At 41.1% G+C, this 21017-nt stretch overlaps 1 protein-coding gene across 9 annotated transcripts in view; it reads left to right on the top strand.

Moving 5' to 3' along the window:
* NAV3 (neuron navigator 3) overlaps positions 1 to 18353 on the top strand; it is a 431035-nt gene extending 412682 nt beyond the window's left edge. For all 9 annotated transcript variants that reach the window (XM_081211182.1, XM_081211181.1, XM_081211178.1 and 6 more), the window contains 9 exons: positions 416 to 511; positions 2591 to 2759; positions 4394 to 4629; positions 5678 to 5832; positions 6981 to 7052; positions 7850 to 8046; positions 9844 to 9962; positions 11423 to 11620; positions 15450 to 18353. In XM_081211182.1, the coding sequence (XP_081067308.1) occupies positions 416 to 511; positions 2591 to 2759; positions 4394 to 4629; positions 5678 to 5832; positions 6981 to 7052; positions 7850 to 8046; positions 9844 to 9962; positions 11423 to 11620; positions 15450 to 15569 (1362 nt within the window). In that variant the 3' untranslated portion in view covers positions 15570 to 18353. The remainder of the gene's footprint in view (positions 1 to 415; positions 512 to 2590; positions 2760 to 4393; positions 4630 to 5677; positions 5833 to 6980; positions 7053 to 7849; positions 8047 to 9843; positions 9963 to 11422; positions 11621 to 15449) is intronic.
* Positions 18354 to 21017: the final 2664 nt, after the last annotated feature.

Below are 21017 nucleotides of genomic sequence, written 5' to 3'. Positions count from 1 at the left end.
AGTTCAGGTCTATATATGTCACAGCATGCTTTTGTTAGATAGGAAACGTAGTTACCTACCTATCCTTAAAGCTACTTCTGAATGAAGAGGCCTATTGTGGGCTATATGTTAGTAGTCCCCACAAATTTGCCACAGAAGGTTTCCCATTTCAACCTTCGATCTTGCATTAGATGAAATAAAAGGTTCGTACATCACTGAACTAATTTCCAGAAATATCTGCATGCACAGCTGTATATCTTAATTAATATCTTAATTAGTATTAGGTTTGCATCAGTTTTTGTTGTGATAACTATGGCATATCTCAAAGGAGGATAATGTCTTCTTCTGTGGGAAAAATATTCAGTAAGTCTTACAAAATACTTTAATTGTGTAAGTTCTTCCACATCTCTCCCCTGAATACCTCTTCTCTTTACAGGAGCAAAAACTGCAGGCATATTTGATAGGATCCATTGGAGTCAGTGGTAAAACAAAATGGGATGTATTAGATGGTGTAATCAGACGGCTCTTTAAGGTAGGACTTTTTTGAGTCAGTTCAGAAGGAAGAGCCTAGGCTAGGTTTTGTAATGTTTGCCTGGTGTTTAATTTTCTTATTACTCGCAGCTTTGCCAAAACAAATAGATCGGGGCAGGTAAAGGAGGGCTTTTATATGCAGTGAATCGGTTCTTTTAGGAAGGTAGAGGCTCCTTTTTTACTTCTTCCACCATGAAGGAAACAAAATGCCATAGTGGGGTAGGAGAGCTGAAAATAATGCTAATATGTTTCACATCTGGCAACCAATGTACCCCTTTGGTTTCAGATAGTACATGGCTGGACGAATCTAAAAAGCCTGGGGCACAAATTTTCACGGCCTTCTAGCGGCTATAGTGGTTCATTTACCAAGTAAATTACTGGAAGTGTATACTTGATTCTGACCAAACTAACCTTACTCATGTTTGCTCTACAACCCCACTCCAACCCATTCAATACAGGTCACCTTGGGGCCTCACATTTTGGAGTGTTTATGGTCAGCCAGCTGACTGAAGTAGCACTTTTAGTCCAACTCCACAGCAAGGCTATAGCTGGGGACTGGTGAGGTGGGCCCCCACCAGAGGGGCAGGTGATGGGGGGGGCAGCGCAAAATATGTCCATAAATATTGATTATTGCCTCATAAGAAATGGTTTTTAACAGAGGATGAATTGAATGGGTGGAAGGGGGAGGGTTGGAGCAGAGGCGGAAAGAAGAGCTAATTTGTCCATGGCTAGGGGACGCAATCTAATAATAATAATAATAATAAATTTTATTTATATCCCGCCCTCCCCAGCCGAAGCCGGTGCAAGATCACCCAGCTACGGCTCTGCCCCCCAGTTCCCCAAGCCAGGTAGGCTGGAGCTTGGGTAGAAGCAGATGCTTCAGCAATGGAGCAACTCAGATTGGGAGCTTATATAGGAGCTGGCTGTATCACACCCATTCCTGGCTCTCATGTCAGGCTTGGTCTGAGCAGCTGTTTCCATGCACTTACCCTTTTCACACAGCCTCATGCACAGCTAGCCAGCCACTCTGTTGGTGGCTCTAAACTTTCTGCCTGGATCTCCATCTCCTCTGTTTGTGTTGCCCTGGGGAAGATGGAGAGGACTGTCTGGAGCCAACCAGAAACAAATGCAGCTGCTGTGAAGACCCCATTTCTGGGCCAGGGATATCCTTATCTGATGACTCCTCAGAGTCATTGGGAGTGTGAAGATCTGCTGCCAAATTAATTGTTCTGCTATACAGCCAGTGTAAAATTTGAATTTGTCACTCCTTAGACCAGAAATATTGATTAGTTTTACAACATCCAAGTTTGTAAGAACCATTTTACAGATAGGTTGGGCTATTCCCTCTGTGCTTTGAAAGCTATCAGAATTGTGATATATATATATATTGAGGTCAATGTACACAGAAACAAAATGTTTGCCTTTAAATGGAATGTATCTACACATCAATATGGGAGAAACTATAGTGTAGAAATTGAACCTGTGTTCTTTCATGATGTTCTTTAAGATGTCATAAAATTCTTTCTCGGGGTATGTCTGCACTACATACATATTCAAAATTTCCTTCATCCATTGAAGCTAATTGTTCATAAAATGGCTAGCACCATTTTATCTTAAATTCTGATGATCTCAGAAAACCAGTTGATAAGCTGGAATGTATGTTTGGATGAGCATCAGCATGCAAACCACACATTCTCTTGGACGCAAGATAGGCAATGTGCCAACTTGTATACTTAATGTGCAGCCAAATACCCAGTTCAGTTCAGTTCAGCTCTTCTCTTGTTTAAAGTATTGTTAAGCCCCTTCTTTAATCTGATTCCCTTTTATTCATTGCTTCATGAGTATTTCATATATTTTATGTTATGGTAAATGTCAAAATGTCTGAAGATTGTATGAGCCCCAGTGGGAAATATAAAAAAAAATGCTTTCTGACATTTACACCTAAAGCATAGTGAGTGTTCTTTATCTGCAAATGATGGAAATGAGTGTGACATTTAAACAAGTGGGTGCATTTAATTCTTCTATCCTTGTGTCACATATAATGGCTGCTGCATATGTATTTTGCCTTTTCTCATTTCAGGAATATGTTTTCCGAGTGGATCCAGCTACTAGCCTTGGTTTAGGTTCAGACTGTATTGCTAGTTATTGTATAGGTGATGTCATTCGATCCCACAGCCAAGAAGTGCCTGAATTGCTACCTTGTGGGTATTTGGTTGGAGATAATAATATAATCACTGTGAACCTTAAAGGTAAAATTATGCTATATTTTATTCCCTTCCTCTGCATTTATTTTCCTCCTTGAAGCTTCTTTTTAGCACAGTATAATTCCTTTATCTTACAAACGCATACATGCTCTTGGGTAGCATCCCAGTTGTGTTACTAAATTTACAGCTATAAGTAAAGTTAACTATGCAAAATGAGCTTCTGAGTTTATGGGATCCCTAAAGCAAACAGGGCCTCTTTTTGGTAGCTGTCCATAAATATTGTTATGATGTTTTGGGGGTGGGGTGGGGGTTAGGCTGAATGCCTTGGCCTCCTCCTAATTCCTGTATCCAGCACAGATTCAATTGCTGGAGTAGCCAGGCCAGCCTAGGTGATGGGCCGTTAAGAGAACAAAAGAAAGGTGCTCTGTGCCAGATGACAAATGGGTGGGGCCCCTCCTCCAACGCTCATTTAGAAGGACAGAGCCTGAGTTTTTAGGGCAGAATTTGCTGCATTGTGATCTGGAGACTAGAGAAAAAGCAGAAGGTCAGACAGCAATGTTCAATTTCTGTTTGAATTGAAGGCTGGAATTATGGGAGAAGCAATACCCTTTTGAGGTGTTAATACAGTACTGTGAACCCCTCCATCATAGGCTCGGGTTGTATAGATGTGTAAACAAACCATGTATCATAAAGACACTCACAGCATTTGCTATGTCTGATTCCCAAAAGGAAACACGAATAGGGATAAGCACCTGAAACCCCTGTAATTTCAGAGATTAGGGTGGCATGTAACAATATTTATCGTATTCAAAATCTGCATCAAACCATCTGGTGTTTTTATAGTTAACATGTACATGTTAAGGTCCTTTTCCATCCAAAGGAGTTATGTGGCAGCAGCCATCTTTCTTTTAAATGTGTAATTCCCCTCACCCCATATGACCCCAGTCTACCACACCATGAGTAAATATGATAACACCGGGGGCGGGACGGAGGGTGTATAGAGAATAATTCAGTGATGAGTGGAGAGGATGCAGTTGTGTAGTTTTGAGATGGGTTAGATTCAAGCTTCAAGAACTCTTGCACCCTTAACACTTCACCACCCTAGACTGATGATGACTTGCTTTGCATCTAAAACCAGTACAGAAGAGGACTTTAATATAACAATGAACGGTTAGAATTCCAAATCAATCACTTCAGATAGGGACTTTAAATATTTCATATAGCCATGGGGGCATTCTATTTTCAGGGTCTTCAAAAAGACTTTGTGTCATTTGGTGTGATATCTCTCTCCTGCTAACCCTTGCTTTGACCTTTTTCTTTTAAATGCCTCAAACATTTCAGATATACATCACTGCCTCAATGAGTTTTCGCTTCACATTTGCTTTGATTGCATTGCTACCATTTATTGAGTCATGTGGCGAAGGCACTGTTTAATCTTTTTTTGGCCCCAAGGAAAGGTCTGTGCACTTCCAGTGCTTTTCAGATACTGGAAAAAAGGTTTGTATTAAGGGCATTTACCTGCTGTCAACATTTCAAAAACTAGAAGGGGGGGGGAAGCAAGTATTAAAAGTTCCTTCTCTTAAATAATTCCATGTTTTGCCAAAAACAATGAGACAGAGAAAAATAGATTTCCTCTCCTCACCCCCTACCATTTCTTCTCCCCCCCATCTAATTTTCAGGAGTAGAAGAAAATAGTTTGGACAGCTTTGTGTTTGATACATTAATTCCTAAACCAATTAGCCAACGGTACTTTAACTTACTGATGGAGCATCACAGAATTATCCTGTCAGGACCTAGTGGCACTGGGAAGACCTATTTAGCCAACAGGCTTGCAGAATACGTGATAACAAAGTCTGGCAGGAAAAAAATGGAAGATGCCATTGCTACTTTTAATGTAGATCACAAATCTAGCAAGGTAAGACATAAAAAGAATCAACAGCTATCAACTGTACAGTTTTTAAGAAACTGCAGATGTTTCATTACATGCCATGGACTTATGTAATTGCTGGTGTTTCCTTTTGTTCTTTTTATTTTTATTTAGGATTTCCCAGCATAGTCTAAATACAGTAGCCATTTGTGATTGCAAATACTTACAAATAATTCAAGGTGTTTTATCAGCATCAGTTAGCATATTGAAAGCTAAATCTCCAATCTCTGCTTTTTTTCTTTTTCTTTTTAAAAACAACAACATTTGTTCAAAACCATTCAGAATATGGAAATTTTTCAGTATTCACAGTGGATCAAAAATGACACAGTCAGAAACTTGCAATATCAACCTTATCATCCCACCATTTACATGCTTTCTGTCATGTTACAAAGATTGTGCCAGTGTTGATGTACATGAAAAAAAAATCTGTCTTCAAAAATTTAACCAACACACTCGTACATTGTATATTTGATGCCCCACCTAATTCACATCCTGCAGCTTTTTAGAGAAAATGAATTACTTTGATTGAAGAAATTCTTCCATCTTACCCAGAAAGTGAATGAGTAATTCCATTGCTCATTCACTTGTATTATGGAAGGTGAAATTGGAATCCGCCAACTTGGGCCATCTCTAGCCTCCACATGTCCAGCAAAGGATGTAAAAGGGGGTTCTACACACATACAACTCTATGTGTGGGACACTTCCACTCAGAAACCCTGCATGAAGCTCCTTTTACACCTTCTTCTGAATGAACAGAGGTCAGGGTGGGGCAAGCAGAAACCAACTCTCTTAGGCGTGATACGTCTTGTAAGGTTTCCTCCCTTGTGGTTCAGATGGTTAGACTTAACTAGGATCCTGTTACTGAAAGCCAATTTTTAAAAAAGGAAAAAAGAGAAGAATGCTCAGAGCAAGTACCTCAGGCTGACATTGTCAAAAATGGTTTAAGCAGCAATTTGTTTTAGTGGAAGCTTCGCAAGTGTGAGGGTGTTAGTTGAGCACCTTCTGTTTTACTGGTTTCTTCCTTCTTTTCTTTAAGGATGTGCAACAATACCTTGCCAATTTGGCTGAGCAATGCAGTGCTGATAACAGTAGTGCTGACCTTCCTGTGGTAATAATTCTTGACAACCTCCATCATGTTGGTTCTTTGAGTGACATCTTCAATGGTTTCCTCAACTGTAAATATAACAAATGGTAGGTTTGCTCTTTACCTTGTTTGGAATATGCTGAGTGTAAGTCATTGGTGTGGTACAGGTTGCTGGCTGCAGCTGACGGGAGTTTTAATCCAAAAAGCTTTAAAGCATTTATTTGTGCATATCACAACACAATTAAATAAGAACCTGTATTCTCAATAGCAGTGAAAGCTTAATATTCTGCTATCATAGATATGGCTGTTATAAATTGCTGTCACTTCAAATAAGCACTTCATACGATTTCATATAAACTGCACCCTATAAATTCATATGAACAAGCATAGCTTGTCTCTAAGATCTTGGCAACAGTGACAAGCTATGCTTGTTTATGAGTCCAGTTATGAGTCTTCTACATTACAGAATCCAAGCCCTGCTAGCCTAGAATGAAATGAAACTGATCAGGACCTGCTGTCTGCAGGTGTGTCCCAGGGCCATTACACACCCGTTTTAGAGAGATGACAGAAGTGAAGGTAATGCCTGATAAACAGCAGAGTGGCAGCAGTGAGAAAAAGATGACGTTGCAGTGTGTGGTAGAAATAAGCTCAGCTGAGTCATTGCTGACACACACAAAATTCCTTTATGCAATGCAAATTAACACATTGTAAAATGAATAGAAGGAAGAGGACATTAAAAATGAACATTCTTGGTCACTAGATCTCCAGAGGCCTTTCTCTGGCTGCCCTGCCTTTGATAGTTAGGGAGTGACAATCAGAGAACTGGTTTCTTTGTAACACTGACAGACAGGTAAACAGGGTAGGTAGGATTTGGGAGACAGCCCAGCAGGTGAAAACATTGTATTCATTTTGGCCATGTTTTGATTTTTACTTATTACATATATACCCCCTGTTTTTGTTTAAGAAATGATAAAGGCCAATAACAAGAAAACCCAAAGCATAACAATAACTAATGTTGCAATAAATATAATAAAACCTAATAAAAATCGGGGGGGGGGGATTAACAATGATTTTAATGTAGCCTTTTGGTTTTTATTTTCATGCTGCAAAAACATTTCCTGAATTTGATATTTTATTATATTTTAATGGTGACTTTATGTTGGGGGTTTTTCCAATTCCACCTAACATTTAAAAACAAATAAATGACAAGATGTAAATGTGTTAAATTAATTGGCAGCTCTATTTATTTCTGTAGTCCCTATATTATTGGAACTATGAACCAGGGCGTTTCATCTTCACCTAACCTTGAACTGCATCAAAATTTCAGGTAAATGTGTTTAAAAATGCTTCTTCTGATCTAGGTTTAAACCTTTGAGGTTATATATATATATGGTGTATGTGTGTGTTGTAACAGGTCTGTTCTTTCTGATGTGGATACATCAGGAAGCCACCACGTAGATATGTTTCCAGATAGTCCTAAAATAAAACAAAAGTTAAATGCCAAGTGGCGTTTAGTAACTTTTCACCACATTTCCAAGGCACCAAGGTGATAAAACTGCTGTGCACTCTGTCCAAATAGTTTGGGATACTGATGTCAAAAAGGTCACTTTGAAGGTTGGAAAAAAATATACCGGTATGTGGATAGATAAATAGACAGAGAGTTCATAAAAAAATTACCTTTCTCATTGAGCTTAGGGCCTGATATTGAAGAGAATCTATGAGTTATGAGGAAGAAATTTAAGAATCATGCTCCTGTGGCAGTTCTACTTTCTAGTTCAGCAGCTTGTTTACAGACAGTGGCCAACTGAGTGCCATAGGCAAGCTCAAGAAGGGCTCACCATCCCCTGTTGATAATTCCTAGCATCTGGTAGTCAGAGATACACTATCTCTGAACACAGAGGATGCTGTCAGGTCTCCTAGAGGACTGAAGCCCAAATCTTCCACGTAATTATTTCATATTTTCTTTTTAGCCAGTTAAGCTTGTGCCTATCACATCGGCCGATGATAATGATATTGTTTGTAGCTTAATTATGCAGTATGTGAAGGGGCGCAATCTATCCATTTTAATGGATTGCCCAGAGTTCCTGTAATGTGAATCCATTCTCTGATTCTTTGCCTGCATAGGTGGGTGCTGTGTGCCAACCACATGGAGCCTGTCAAAGGGTTTTTATCCAGGTATCTGAGAAGGAAACTGATTGAAACAGAAATAGAGAGGAGCGCACGCAATAATGACCTCATCAGAATAATTGACTGGATTCCGAAGACATGGCATCATCTGAACAGCTTCTTAGAAACGCACAGTTCTTCTGATGTAACCATCGGTGAGGCCTTTCTTCAATTAATAATGCAAATTATGGGACAAAAACGGGATCTTGAGGCTTATCTAAACTTACAGGCTTACCGTGAGTCTGCTTCACTGATGTCAAATTAATTGGCAGCTGACCTTTTGTGCTCAAACAAAACATTTAGCAGTGGATTGAGCTGGAGCTTGGGTTGGCAAACTTGGTAATGCTGCTTATAGTTTTAAAAAAAACCCTACTAAAATGAAAAGGACATGTAATTGCTACACAACTGCAGTTTGCTAGTTGAGTTTTTTCTTCCTTTGTCCTTTTCCTGCTTGTCCATTTTTCAAAAGGTTTATGGGATTCTTTCTAACTTTCCGCCCCTTTAACATATTTCCCCTTGTTTTCTGACTTTCCTTAGCACAGTACTAGTGCACAGCTGTAGATTTATTTCACAAATTAAAACAGGGATATCAGCCAAGAGAGTGGAGCAAGAGGACATTGTGAACAAATTCACAAGACTGCCGTTACTTCAACATGATCTGTGGTTGTTTTTAGAACTGAGATGTAACCCACCCCCATTTTCTCAGGCCCATTCATCCGCCATGACAGTGGGGTGGGTGCACTGGCGGAGGAAGAGGAGTGCAGGGGGAGCACACCACCCCTGGCAGCGCGATCCCGGTGGGGTGCCATCACGGTTCCTCCCGCCTGGCGCCACGCCCCTCCCCCGCCTGCTCTCCGTCCCCCGGTGCCGGAGCATGAAGCCCTGCCACTGGGTGGATAAATATTTAGTGACTTGTGAATGGCTTTCTTTTTAAAAAATAAATAAATGGGGAGGGGTTCCCTTAGCTTTAAATATGATGTGTGGGAGGGGTTTTCCCCTTCTTTTTTTAAGCCACAGCAATAACAAAAAAATGGTGGATAGTGTTTGAGGTGAAGGCTTAGCTAATGCAGTTGAATTTCTGGTCAGAACATCCTTGGGAGTGTCCTAGCCTGCAAGCAACTAAAGCATTGTAAAAATAACAACTCAGTTTTCCTTAGCACTAAACTATGCTTTATTGTCCTTCTATGATGTCAAATACACTAAGTCAATGGTAATTAGAGGGCCATCATCCATCTGCCACTGTTGGCCTCTGTGACATCAGAGCATGGCAGCCAATGACATTAAGAGAAGCACCAGGGACAGATAAGACTAAGGCTAAGATAGGCAACATAATTTTACATTTTTAAAAGAGAGAGATTTTTAAAATTCAGCTTTTCTCTATAAGCATTCCCAATTGGCCACAATTTACTTTGACATTTGCCATGTAGCAGCTGGCAGCTGCTGCAACGTAGACAAGCAAGTGAAATAAGTTCAGCATATTTATGTAACAGCATGCCTTGCTTTCAGAAGAAATGAGTACAGTATTGTGTCATTTCTCCCAACATAAACAAACACAGTATAGAACCTATGAAGGAGTTTGATTTTAATAAAAGCAGAGCTCATATTTGCTATGTTGCAAACTTCCAAAATAATGCCAGATATTGCCCTTTTCTTCTTTTTTACAAAACATGTTGTCATATCTTATGTACAAGTAGCAAGCTAAATGCAAGAAAATGCCACTATATGTTTTGAAGAATTGTGAATGTGGAATGTTAAATTCAGGGATGGGAAATCTGCCACCAACCATGTGTGATTGGACCCCAACTCCTATCCACCCCTTCCAGCATGGCCAGTGGTCAGGGATAATGGGAGCTGTAGTCCAACAACATCAGGAGGGCCATAATACCCCCCCTGTCTGCTTTAAACAGCTTGCTGAGTTTATGTTTTCTAACAAAAAATAATTCCTATCTCAGGTCCTCGCCTTTTTCTGCCCTGCCCTATAGACGTTGATGGTTCCAGAGTGTGGTTCACAGACCTCTGGAATTATTCCTTGGTACCATATATTATGGAAGCTGTGAGAGAAGGACTTCAGGTAAGACTTTAAACAGATTCCAAAAGTGTAAAAAGCATATGCGTTTCCCAACGGATATCTTTACTTTTTTTTACAAGACACTTCTGGCTGATCTGTGACAGGGGGACACTGAAATATATCAGCATCAGCTTTTTGTGCCCATTTTCATCCTCTTGCTGCATACTACATATCTGGAGGAGAATGAATTCCTTCTAAATTTAGAGCTTCATTTTAGCAATCCTTTGTGCTTAATTAAGAAAGAAGAAGAGGGAGAAAGAGACAAAATTACTTTTATGTATTTAGTGGTTTATTGCCTGAATGGCTTTTGCATAGGAGAGAGGTGGTGGTTCTGGCAATGTGAAATTTTGAAGTACTTGTTATTTCATTCTCAGACTGAACCTCGGGTTTATAAACTTCTGTTTGTGGCAAATCACTAAAAGTGATCTAGTTATATTGGCAACTAGCACTCACCCAAAATATTAACTACTTCCATTTTTTTTACCATTGAGAGGTAGTGTGGTGTAGTACGTGGAAGCCACAGTTCAAATCCCCTCTTGGCCATGAAGCACCCTGGGTGCCTTTCAGCCTAAGCTACCTCACAGGGTTCGAACCATGTACACCACCTTGAGAAACTTTGAGAAAAAGTGGGATATAAATGCAATAACATGTTACATCAATTGTAACATGTTAATTATAAAGATATTGGCTTGTCAATAAGTCACAATTGAAGCATCTTGAATTGTTTAAATATTACACTGATTTTTCGAAAGTGCTTTCAAGAAAGATTCCAATACAAAATAGGAGCAGCATCTACAACCATCCATGGACACTAAAATGGCATCTTCATGGCACTGAGAATTTCAGGCTTTGAAAATACAACTAATATGTGACCAAACTATGCATTGTGCCAAGTGTTGTGTTGTATTTAACTGTATATTTAAACAAAAGTGGAGCCGATCAGGATAGGGACTGTGGGACGTGGAAATTTAAGCCTGTGACCCCCTGCCCTAGACAAAACTGCTTCCCTTCTGACTGTATCCTATATATCAGCCAAAAAATGTGGATGCATTTTGGGTTGGGAGGAATTTTGAGGTTATGGAGGCATGAAACTCACTGGCATTCTTCACTACTGCCAGCTGCCATTTTTCTTCCCCAGAAAAGACTAGAAGAGCATTATGTCATTGGCATAATGCCATTCAGATAGGCGTTCTGGGGAGAAATGACGGTAACCATTGGAAGCTGCCATTCCCTCCCCCCACCCTACATACAATCATTCTGGGGAGGGAGAAAAATTGCCTGCCAGCCCCAGTGAGGTTGAGTTTCTATCACCTGAACATGCAAAAGGGAGAGTTAATGAACCTCATCCCATTTTGTTGTCAAGCAACAAATTTGGGCCAAAAGGTCTTGCACTACCATGCTGAACATTCTCCAACTGAAATTAAATGACCCATTTGTTTTTCTATTTTGCAATGGACACTTAGATGTATGGCAAACGAGCACCTTGGGAAGATCCTTCAAAGTGGATAGCAGATACTTGTCCATGGAGTTCACTGCAGCATGATTGGTCATCATTGCTTCAGTTGAGACCTGAAGATGTTGGTTATGAAGGTTATGCATCTGCCAAAGAAGGAACCACTTCAAAGCACATTCCACAGACAGATTCAGAAGGAGATCCTTTGGTAAAAGGATTATTATTACTATGCTATTATTATTGGTGAGAGCCTACATAGTGGGAGAGGCCATCTAGTCACACAGCAGTGTTTATCCTTCCTCTCCATTTCCCTGTAGCCCCCTCACAAACCACCAAAAACTGCTCCAGAGGATTAAGGGAACCTCCAGAACATATTTGGGTGCTGGAGGGGAGAGAAGAAAAAACAGAAATTCAGTTAAGCAATCAGTTTTGCTTTGCACAAGTAGGTGGACATTGCCTTGTGGAAGTATGTAGACATGTTTTTCTTTTTCAGCAAGTTCAAGTCAAAAAGGTGGTTGGCTATTTATTATCAATTTCTGCTTACCTTATTTTTCGCTCCATAAGACGCACTTTCCCCCTCCTAAAAAGTAAGGGGAAATGTGTGTGCGTCTTATGGAGTGAATGCAGGCAAGAGGCTCTGCTCGGCACTCCCTTTAAAGAGCCGTGTGAAGCGTGTGTGCGGCTCTTCGGGGCTCTTCCCCGAGGAGGGAGAAGGACTGCCCTTCTCCCTCCTTGGGAAAAGCCCCCAAGAGCCACACATGCACTCCGCTCACTCTTTAAAGGAAGCGCGGCTCATGGGGGAGCCTAAGGCGCACGCAGCCTATCCTGGGCAGGTGATGAAGGCTCCCCTTGCCCAGGAGAGGCTGCACACGGCCAAGCAAGAAGCCAGGACAGCAAGCAGGATCGCTGCTCTGCAATCCCACTGGCTGTTCTAAATTCTGGCTTAGACGCGCAAACCCTCCGCAGGGCTTGGGGAGCCTTCATCCCGCTGCCCCGTGGAGGCTTTGCACATCTATCCCTGGCTTTTGCGGGAGATGGGGGAAGGGACAGAGTGCGCGGCTCTTGTGGGCGGTGGGGGGGAAAGCTATGGTCCGGTGTGTCTAATAGAGCAAAAAATATGGTAAGTCTCACAGCTCTCCAATTAAGTACCACATTGCACTTCCTAGACTGTTTTTCTGCTCACTCCTTTTTTGACTCCCTTCTTTCCATATGATGCTGTCTCTTGCTCTTTCCTTCATTCCTTGCTTTCAGTTAACTTTCTACTCTTGCCTCTTTTCTTGACTCACTTGTTCTGTGTTGGCCCAGCCACTGGCGGAGGAAGAGGAGTGCAGGGGGGGCGCACCACCCCCGGCAGTGTGACATTGTGGCTGCCCCCGCCTCCCCCAGGATGCACACCAGCCCTGTTGCAACCTGCTCTCTGCCCCCCCCCCCCCCGGTGCTGGAGCATGGAGCTCCACCACTGGGCCCAGCTTCCTGATCTTTATTTCAATATAATTACTTGAGGTTTAAAAATCACCCTTACTCCCCAAGTAGCTTGCCCAGAATCATGAGTAGGAAATCCTCATGCACAAGAGTTTTTTCCAACTGTAACTCCAGTGAGCACCATTGTCATAAGAGAACAAGGGGAGTTAGTTATTCATGGTGAGTTCCAGCACTTCTTTTTCTATTAAAAAAAACAGCATTGCTCATGCATATATATACTTTTCCTCCAAATAGTCTTGGATTCTTATATGGTTGCTTTAAATTGTCATCTGCCTCCATATAGTGTACCCAAGATAATATTGGTGTCTATTCACCGTATAAGGGATGCGGGTGGCGCTGTGGTCTAAACCACTGAGCCTACGGCTTGCCAATCGGAAGGTCGCAGTTCGAATCCTCCGATTGTTCGGTCCCAGCTCCTGCCAACCCAGCAGTTCGAAAGCACAAGTAGATAAATAGGTACTGCTCTGGTGGGAAGGTAAACAGCATTTCCGTGTGCTGCTCTGGTTCGCCAGAAGCGGCTTAGTCATGCTGGCCACATGACCCAGAAAAACTTTCTGCGGACAAACATCAGACAGTAAAGGGAGATGAGCGCTGTAACCCCAGACTCGTTTGTGACTGGACTTAAGTGTCAGGGGTCCTTTACCTTTTATTCACCATATACTGCCATAAAAAGGATCTAATCAGATTACACAGGACTTGTGCCTGAATGTAACTATTCTTTTAGCTTCACATCAAGGAGTTATCATCTCAGGATATCAGTCTATTTCTGTGCCAATTGCAAACATTTTGACCTACGCTCCTGATGTCCCATCACAATTTAAGAGTGAAAACGAAAAAGGGGGGGGGAGCCCCATATATCCAGGTGAATATTAGAGGTTTAGTGGGGAGAGATCCTGAGAAGTAGCTGAATTAAAGGCTGGATCCTCCCTTACACCACTTTAGTGGTATTCTTTATTTCTATATTTATTTTTAATAATTGTGAACTATTTCTATTCAAAAAAAAATTTAAGGAACTGAAGGCAGCTAAAAAAATCAGTAGCAAAGCAATATTAAATAAAACAACCGTGACCAAAATTCCACCAACCTCCCCCCCACAAACATAATCAAAATGTTAACATATATAAACAAGGTGCACAACATTATTCAACCCAAAGACTTGTGGCTAGCAACCTATATACCCTGCAGAGGGGCATACTATATGGTTGTGGCCGCTGTAAAGCTAATAAGACCCAAATAAATCTAAGAAGAAGGTACGGGGGCAAGAGAAAGCACATAGCCTACTTTTCTTTGCTTGGAAAAACCGAAGCACTTCGTTTCAAATAATGCACCATTTAAAAATGCTGGTGGTGTAAGATCAATTCCCTGAGCAACATGGCGAGAGGGACGATTTCTAAATACCAACTATAATTACAGTAATTTTAGGCACTGAGCATCTTACAGCTCTCCGGGGCTCTTGATGTTAAGTAAGATGTGCTTAAAGGCTCCTCTGGAAACCAGCCTCGCAGCTGTGGCATGCTATTTTCTGTTGCCAAGGTCGGCTCCTGGGCAGCAGATGGTGCTCTTGTATCCAGCAGCTGGCTTCAGTCCACTCCACGTCAGTCCCCACCTCCCCTTCTTCTCTAAGATGGTGTGACAGTGTATGCAAAAGCGATTGCATTCCTTTTTATCCCCACAGTGTATTCTTACACCAAAAAGCCTAGTCTATTCTTACCTTGGCATTGGGAAAATGGATTCAGGATCGTGGCTCAGATCAAGAGCTCCCTGTCCTTTAAACACCTTTGAATTCCTGCAGCCTTTGATTCTCTCCAAAGTTTCCATTGCTCCCTGCCTGTGGAGACTTTTAAAAAAAGAAGAGGGATTCAAAAGTTTGCCATCTCAGCCAGCACTGATGTTTCAAAGTGCTGCACTCTTCACATGTCCCTGTTGCCTGCTCAAAGGCTTGAAAGCAGAGATCATGTCCTCAAAATCATGTAAAGCCACGTGTTTGGTTTTTGCCTACCGTGTAAAAATCGTCACAACTTTGTAAGGTTGGCGGTTAGGTATTGGTTCAGCCTTTGGTGGAGAGGATTATGGATTGGCTGTGCCTGCCCCTCAATTTTGTTGCTGCTGCTTGGGAGTTCCATTAAAGGAATCCAAGGGCTCGATTTACTCTATCTGATCCCCTCTCAGGGGTAGGACCATGCTAGAGTTCCTGGGAACATCTGGGGGTGAACTAAGAGGCGGAAATCCGCCTCTCTGCTCCCCCAGTGTGTTTTCCCTTACTGACCTCTGGAGGTTCCAATTGTCAGTCCTGTTCCTGCCGGTGCAGGTTCAGGTAGTCCGAACCAATGGCTAAGCAACCACTCACATCCTGTAAACAATAAAGTTGTGGCCAAATTAATGCCAAAAATCCTAAACAAATATTCTGTTTCCTGTGTATATTATTATTATTATTATTATTATTATTATTATTATTATTATTTATTTTGGAGGGGGTTGGGGGTCTTCACACACAACCACTGTTGCCTTCACTTCTTAACAGCAATGACACCAGCATTTCCTTGTTTCTTCCTCAGATGCACATGCTAATGAGGCTGAAAGAAGCAGCCAGCTACTCCAGCGCACAGAGCTGCGACAGCGATACTGCTAGTCACCACGATGATATTCTGGATCCCTCGCTTGAGTCAACTCTCTAGAGAGGAATGGGCCTGGTTATATAGGATGCTGGTTAAACTGTCCCGGCTTTAACTGCTGCAGTGCCGAAGCAGCGCATGCCAGGGTGGCCCGAGAGAGAGCGTGAGTGCTGTGTCATATATAGGCGGTCGACTTATCTCTAGAAAGTCAGGAAAGCAAATCAAAATGGAAAGCTTGAATTAGTTTATTTTCAAGAGATTTCAGTATCAGTGGAGCTGAGTGAGACTCCATCAATCAACTGGAAAGGGCCTTTTAATGGGAGGGGGAGGGGGGGCAACTAAGCAGATTGCACATGTGTTAGCCAAACTGGAATCTCCTTGGGGTTGTTTCTTTCTGTCTTTCTTCCTGTCTCAAAAGTTTACAATGCAAGCCTTTGGGGGTTTTTTTACGCTTCAATTTACTGCGAGGTGCTTGCATTAGTGGTCTTTGCAATCCTGGTCCTCTAACCTCTGCCGGTGCCCCGTGGCACTCATTACAAGACACAACGGTAGTGTTTGAATTGTACACTGCTGCCCATTCCAAAACGAGTTGGAGAAAGAAAAAGAAAATACAGAAAGCAAACTCCATAAAAGCACAAAACAGTTTTGTGCAATTGCCAGGAAAACGCTACTGTGATATATGCTGGAAAAGTGCCAATTTGATACTAAGCTGCCAAGTTTGCAGTGATGTGGTCCACCAAGGTTTCTGGGTTGTTGTTGTTTTCCTGTACAAATCATCTGTTTTATATACAACTTGTTTTTAGCCGCGAGGGTATTTTTTAAACACCTGCCCACCTCTTAACAAGGGTTTTTTTTTTTACCAATTCTTATCTGACACTGAGTAAAGGCTTTCTTAGGGCTTCGTATGTTTCGAGCCTTTTCAGTGCGGGGGGAAAAGAGAACATTTCCTATGGTGCTGTCTCACTGCCTTAAAACCGATTTCTAGAACAATTTTACAGTTGGTTTAATTTGTTAAACCATTGATTATTTACACTGTTTTCTTTCTTCATTTGCTAACGAGAGAGCATCAGTGAACACAGTAGCCTCATCTCTGTATATCATGTTTTTTAACGAAGTGGCTAGAAGAACGATCTATTGATATAGATATATAGATAGATTATATATATATAAATATATATAGTATTTTTTATCTTGTGTGAATAGATTACCATCCAAAATATTCAAGTGACCCAGAAGCCACTCCTAATAATAAACAATGATTAATAACAAAACCTGAGACAGTTGGCTTAAGTCCATTTGGTTCTATGAAAAAGAGCTTATTAAAAGAGAGGTGTTTTGGGGAAAATCTTATCCAGCAGAGCTGGGTGCACTTGGTGCAGCATGAGCACAAATATTTCTTTATTCTTTTCCCTTCCTCTTCATTCCCCCCCCCTAGTTTGAAGCATGCTGTTTTGATTGCAATTGTTGTACATGAAGAAATTCAGCATTATGACACAGTGATTGTCCACTGTGGTTGAGAGAAAAGTTTATACTGTAAAGGGGGAGGGGGGTTGGTTTTGCACAGTCTACTGGGAGGGTCTTGTAATATTAAAAAAAAAAAGCCTTGCACAAATGAAAGCAAACAACAGTGATAGCAACAACAAAAATAAGAAACTGTATTTTATCTTGTTGGTGTTAAGAGATGTTTCATTTACTGAGATTACCTGTATGTTGCAAAAAAATAAAAATAAAAATTTTAAAAATATCCAGAGCGCAAACCATACAATCTGGAGGTTTTTAAAAATATATATATTTAAAAACAATGGTGTGTTTGTCCTGTATTTAGAATTGTTATGACTATGCAGGAGCTATCCATGCTAGAGTGAGCATGTTTCAATCTACATTATAAAAGCCAATACATCTTAGGCAAATACAAAAATGTTGTATATCCTGGCAGACTACACCAGTTTGAATGAAAACTGATCAGAATAATTGGATATGCCAATTCAACTAAATAAAAGTAATACAAGGGCTATGGCATTGTGTAGACATGCACTTGTATACTTAGAGCCACAGTCCTGAAATTGCCAACTCTGAGCACATCACGTTCACTGCAATAGGATGCTAGTGGTTGCTTTCCAGATCCAGCTAGCCAGTGAGTACCTTCAGGACATGTAACTGGTGCTACAAACTCCTGTGGCCCATCTACTTTATAAAACAAAGTCAAGGAAATCAGTGTCGCTTTCCTTGCTGCAGCACTGAAGCTACAGGTCCCCTGCATGGTGCTATTGCCCTAATAAAAAAAACCTCTGATATTATGCACAAAGAATGTAGTCTGAAGTCAGGCACCAATCCTAGATTACTTTCTCATATTGTTAAATGACATGCCACTCTCTGGCAGATGACTAAAACAACAACTGCTCTTTATGATATATGTGGTCTGAAACAACGTATAAGCAAACCCATGAATTCCTGCCATTTTGACGCACACACACACAATACCTGTATGTATGTACCACATAATACAAATTTTCCTGCAATACATCTCAATGAGTCCACCTAGTTTACAACTTTAAAATGTTTGTGAAACATTTGTCTGTATACATTTTATATTTTGTACATTTTTGATGTAACATATCATGTAAATAGACAGAAACAGTGAGATAAATCATCTGAAAAGTTTTGTAGTCTTTGTAAAGCCCTAATAATAAGTATTTGGTGTCATCAGACTTAACTGGATGATGTATTTTCTATTGATTTGTTGTTCTTCTAGCTTGTAAACCAGCTTGCATATATTTTTTGCAAGTGTGCACACTGTATCTGTCTAAATTATTACTTTGCCATTAAAGTGGAATTATTTATTGACAACTGAGTCTGTTGTCTTTTGCACATTGCAATGTTACTTTCAATAATATATGCATTGTTGTTCACACTAGTTGGTGCATTTATGTACACATTTTTTTAGTCTGACAACTGCATCACAAAAATTGTGGAAATGTGAATTTCAAAGGATCAGTTGTGTTTCAGTTCACATTGTTTCAGGAAGAGTGAAATAGGTAGGTTCGCATTAAAATATGAACCAAACCAAATTGTTCCTACTATTTGTACCTCCTTGAACCATTTTCACATGTGGAAGCCTCAAATCTGTCACTATGTAGGCCCTACATATTGTATGATACCTAACTGTAGGTATCCAGAAAGCTCCAAACATGTTAAGCGCTTCCACTTCACCAAATTGTAGGCTGCTTTTGGTACTTGGATGACTTAAATTCAAAGACAGGGGCAAAAAGGCAGAACTGTTGCATTAAGCAAAATATAAAACCCTCATGGGAAAAGTAATGTTTGCTGAAAAATAGGGAAAACTCACATTTTGGGTGTGGTGGGGGAAGCATGTCAGTATTAAAGCAAACGAAAATGGCATAAGCAGAATGAAACACATTTATATAAGCTTCTGTTTTTACATATGCTATGAAACTCATTCTATTAAAAAAAAGGCATTACTACAGTATGGATGTACTTCCTCAAATAATTTCTAAATGGTAGTATTATTCAGAATGTGCTTGATTGAATCTCTTCACCTAATTATAGTTTGCAGGGCAGAATGGGAAAAACATAGCAAATCTGCAGGCTCCTACCTCTGTATTCAATTCTCAATTTATTACAGACATTATTGTTTTTAAAGTGAGTTTCCATACTATTTTGGCTCTTCTGTTTTCAAAACCAGTTTTGACATTCTGGTACCATGATACAGTAGCCAAGACTACTGTTAGAAGAAATCTAGATAAATTAGGAGGACAGGCATAAGAAAGAACACATAGTAGCTCTGTTAGTTACAAGAAGCTAAACTACAACATTCTATTAATTGTTAATGTTTTGTTTTTAAGAACCTGGTAGGTGGTGTCTAAACCACATGTCAGCATATGCGGCCGCAATTTCCGGTGTCTGCATTTGCGCAGACACAATTTCCGGTGTCTGCGCCTGCACAGACGTGATTTCGGCATCTGAGCATGCGCAGACATAATTTCCAGTGCCGCGGAAGCAAGTCCCTGCACCACGCTGCGCCAGTTTAGTGCAGCTCGCAGAGACTCGCTGAATGGGCAGCTTGGTTCGGGGAAGGCTCATGGGCCAGCTGAATGACCCCCGAGGGCTGCTTGTGGCCCATGGGCATTAGGTTGCCTACCCCTGACATACTCTAATGCTATATTTTGTAAAAATGCTTTTTCAGCATCAAGAGAATAACTGCAACTGAACAGTTATTTTGCTATATAAAGCAACCATCTTGGATCACCCGTGAATTATCTTCTGCTCCCTGCCTTTGGTGAATAAAGCCCACCTGATCTGGGTATACTGATGTTTCTATCATAGTCTGAAGTCTATTAGCAGTGGCGTAGCAAGGTCAGGTGGTACCCAGCGCAGAAAATTTCTTGTCACCCCCCCCCCAATTTAAATTTAGTTGGACTCCCAAGAGACTGCAATCTACTCACAGTATAAAAAGACTGGCTGTGATCTACCCATTATCATTGCCAGGAGTTCTTGAGCTTTTTTTAGGGGAGTGTTGGAAAAAGTTGTTCAGCTTTTCGGGGGGTTGCAGGGTTTCGGTCCTGAGTTGAGAGAGCTTCTGCTTCTCTCCTTCCCTCCACCCTCCTTTGTTTGCTCATCTGCCTCCTTCCCATCGTCTCCCTGCCTCCTGACTGCCTGCCTCCTCTGGGAGTATGGGACTGTCAAAATGTAGTGGTGAAAAGCTGCGCAACTACCCCCTTTCCCCCAATGGCTCAGGGTAGGCAGGAGTCGCAGGCGGGAAGCACACCGAATGTCACCCCTCTCGGTGGCTACACATGGGGCAGTCCATCCCCACCTTGCTCCGCCCCTGTCTATTAGCAAGGAATGTTGTTAGCATTGCGGCAGCTACATTCATTAAGGAGGTTGGGGTAAAATTTGCACAAGAAGCGTGGACTTTACCAAGCTTGGGAATAACAGAGGTATGAATATCATGCAATGAAGATGGCAGGATACCCGATCGAAAAGCATTTCAATAAAAGATAAGCAACCCATTAGTGTAGCCAGCAAGTGCAGAGGGGAACCGTTGCCCACATAAATCAAGTAAACAAATAAAAATACTTAACTGACCAATTGCATTGCAGATAACTCAGTTCCCCTCCCCCCCAACATAAAGGCTTCTCCCCAAATAAATCCCGACTGCACCCATGCAGTAGCCTAAGGAGCAAGGAGTCTGAATATGTCTTATACCAGTCAGTAAGAAAGTCATCTGGCTCCAGAGCTTTCTGAGCCCTCATACTATTAATGACATTCTTTATTTCTTCCATCTGCAAAGGCTTTGCAAGAAATACCCGTAGTTGTAAATCTAAGGGTAGAAGAGCCAACTGTGAAAAGAACATTTTAAATTCACACTCCATAGGATCCTTTTATTTCCTATACAAGGTAATATAGTTGTTTTGAAACTCTAAATCTATTCCTTTCAACAACGTATATATATTATTGGATCCATCCTTTATCAGTGAGCTATAATTCAAG

This window comes from Podarcis bocagei (genome assembly GCF_964188305.1).
Source record: "Podarcis bocagei genome assembly, chromosome: 10".
In the NCBI taxonomy this organism is placed as follows: domain Eukaryota; kingdom Metazoa; phylum Chordata; class Lepidosauria; order Squamata; family Lacertidae; genus Podarcis; species Podarcis bocagei.
This window is presented reverse-complemented; position numbering and strand designations above follow the sequence as displayed.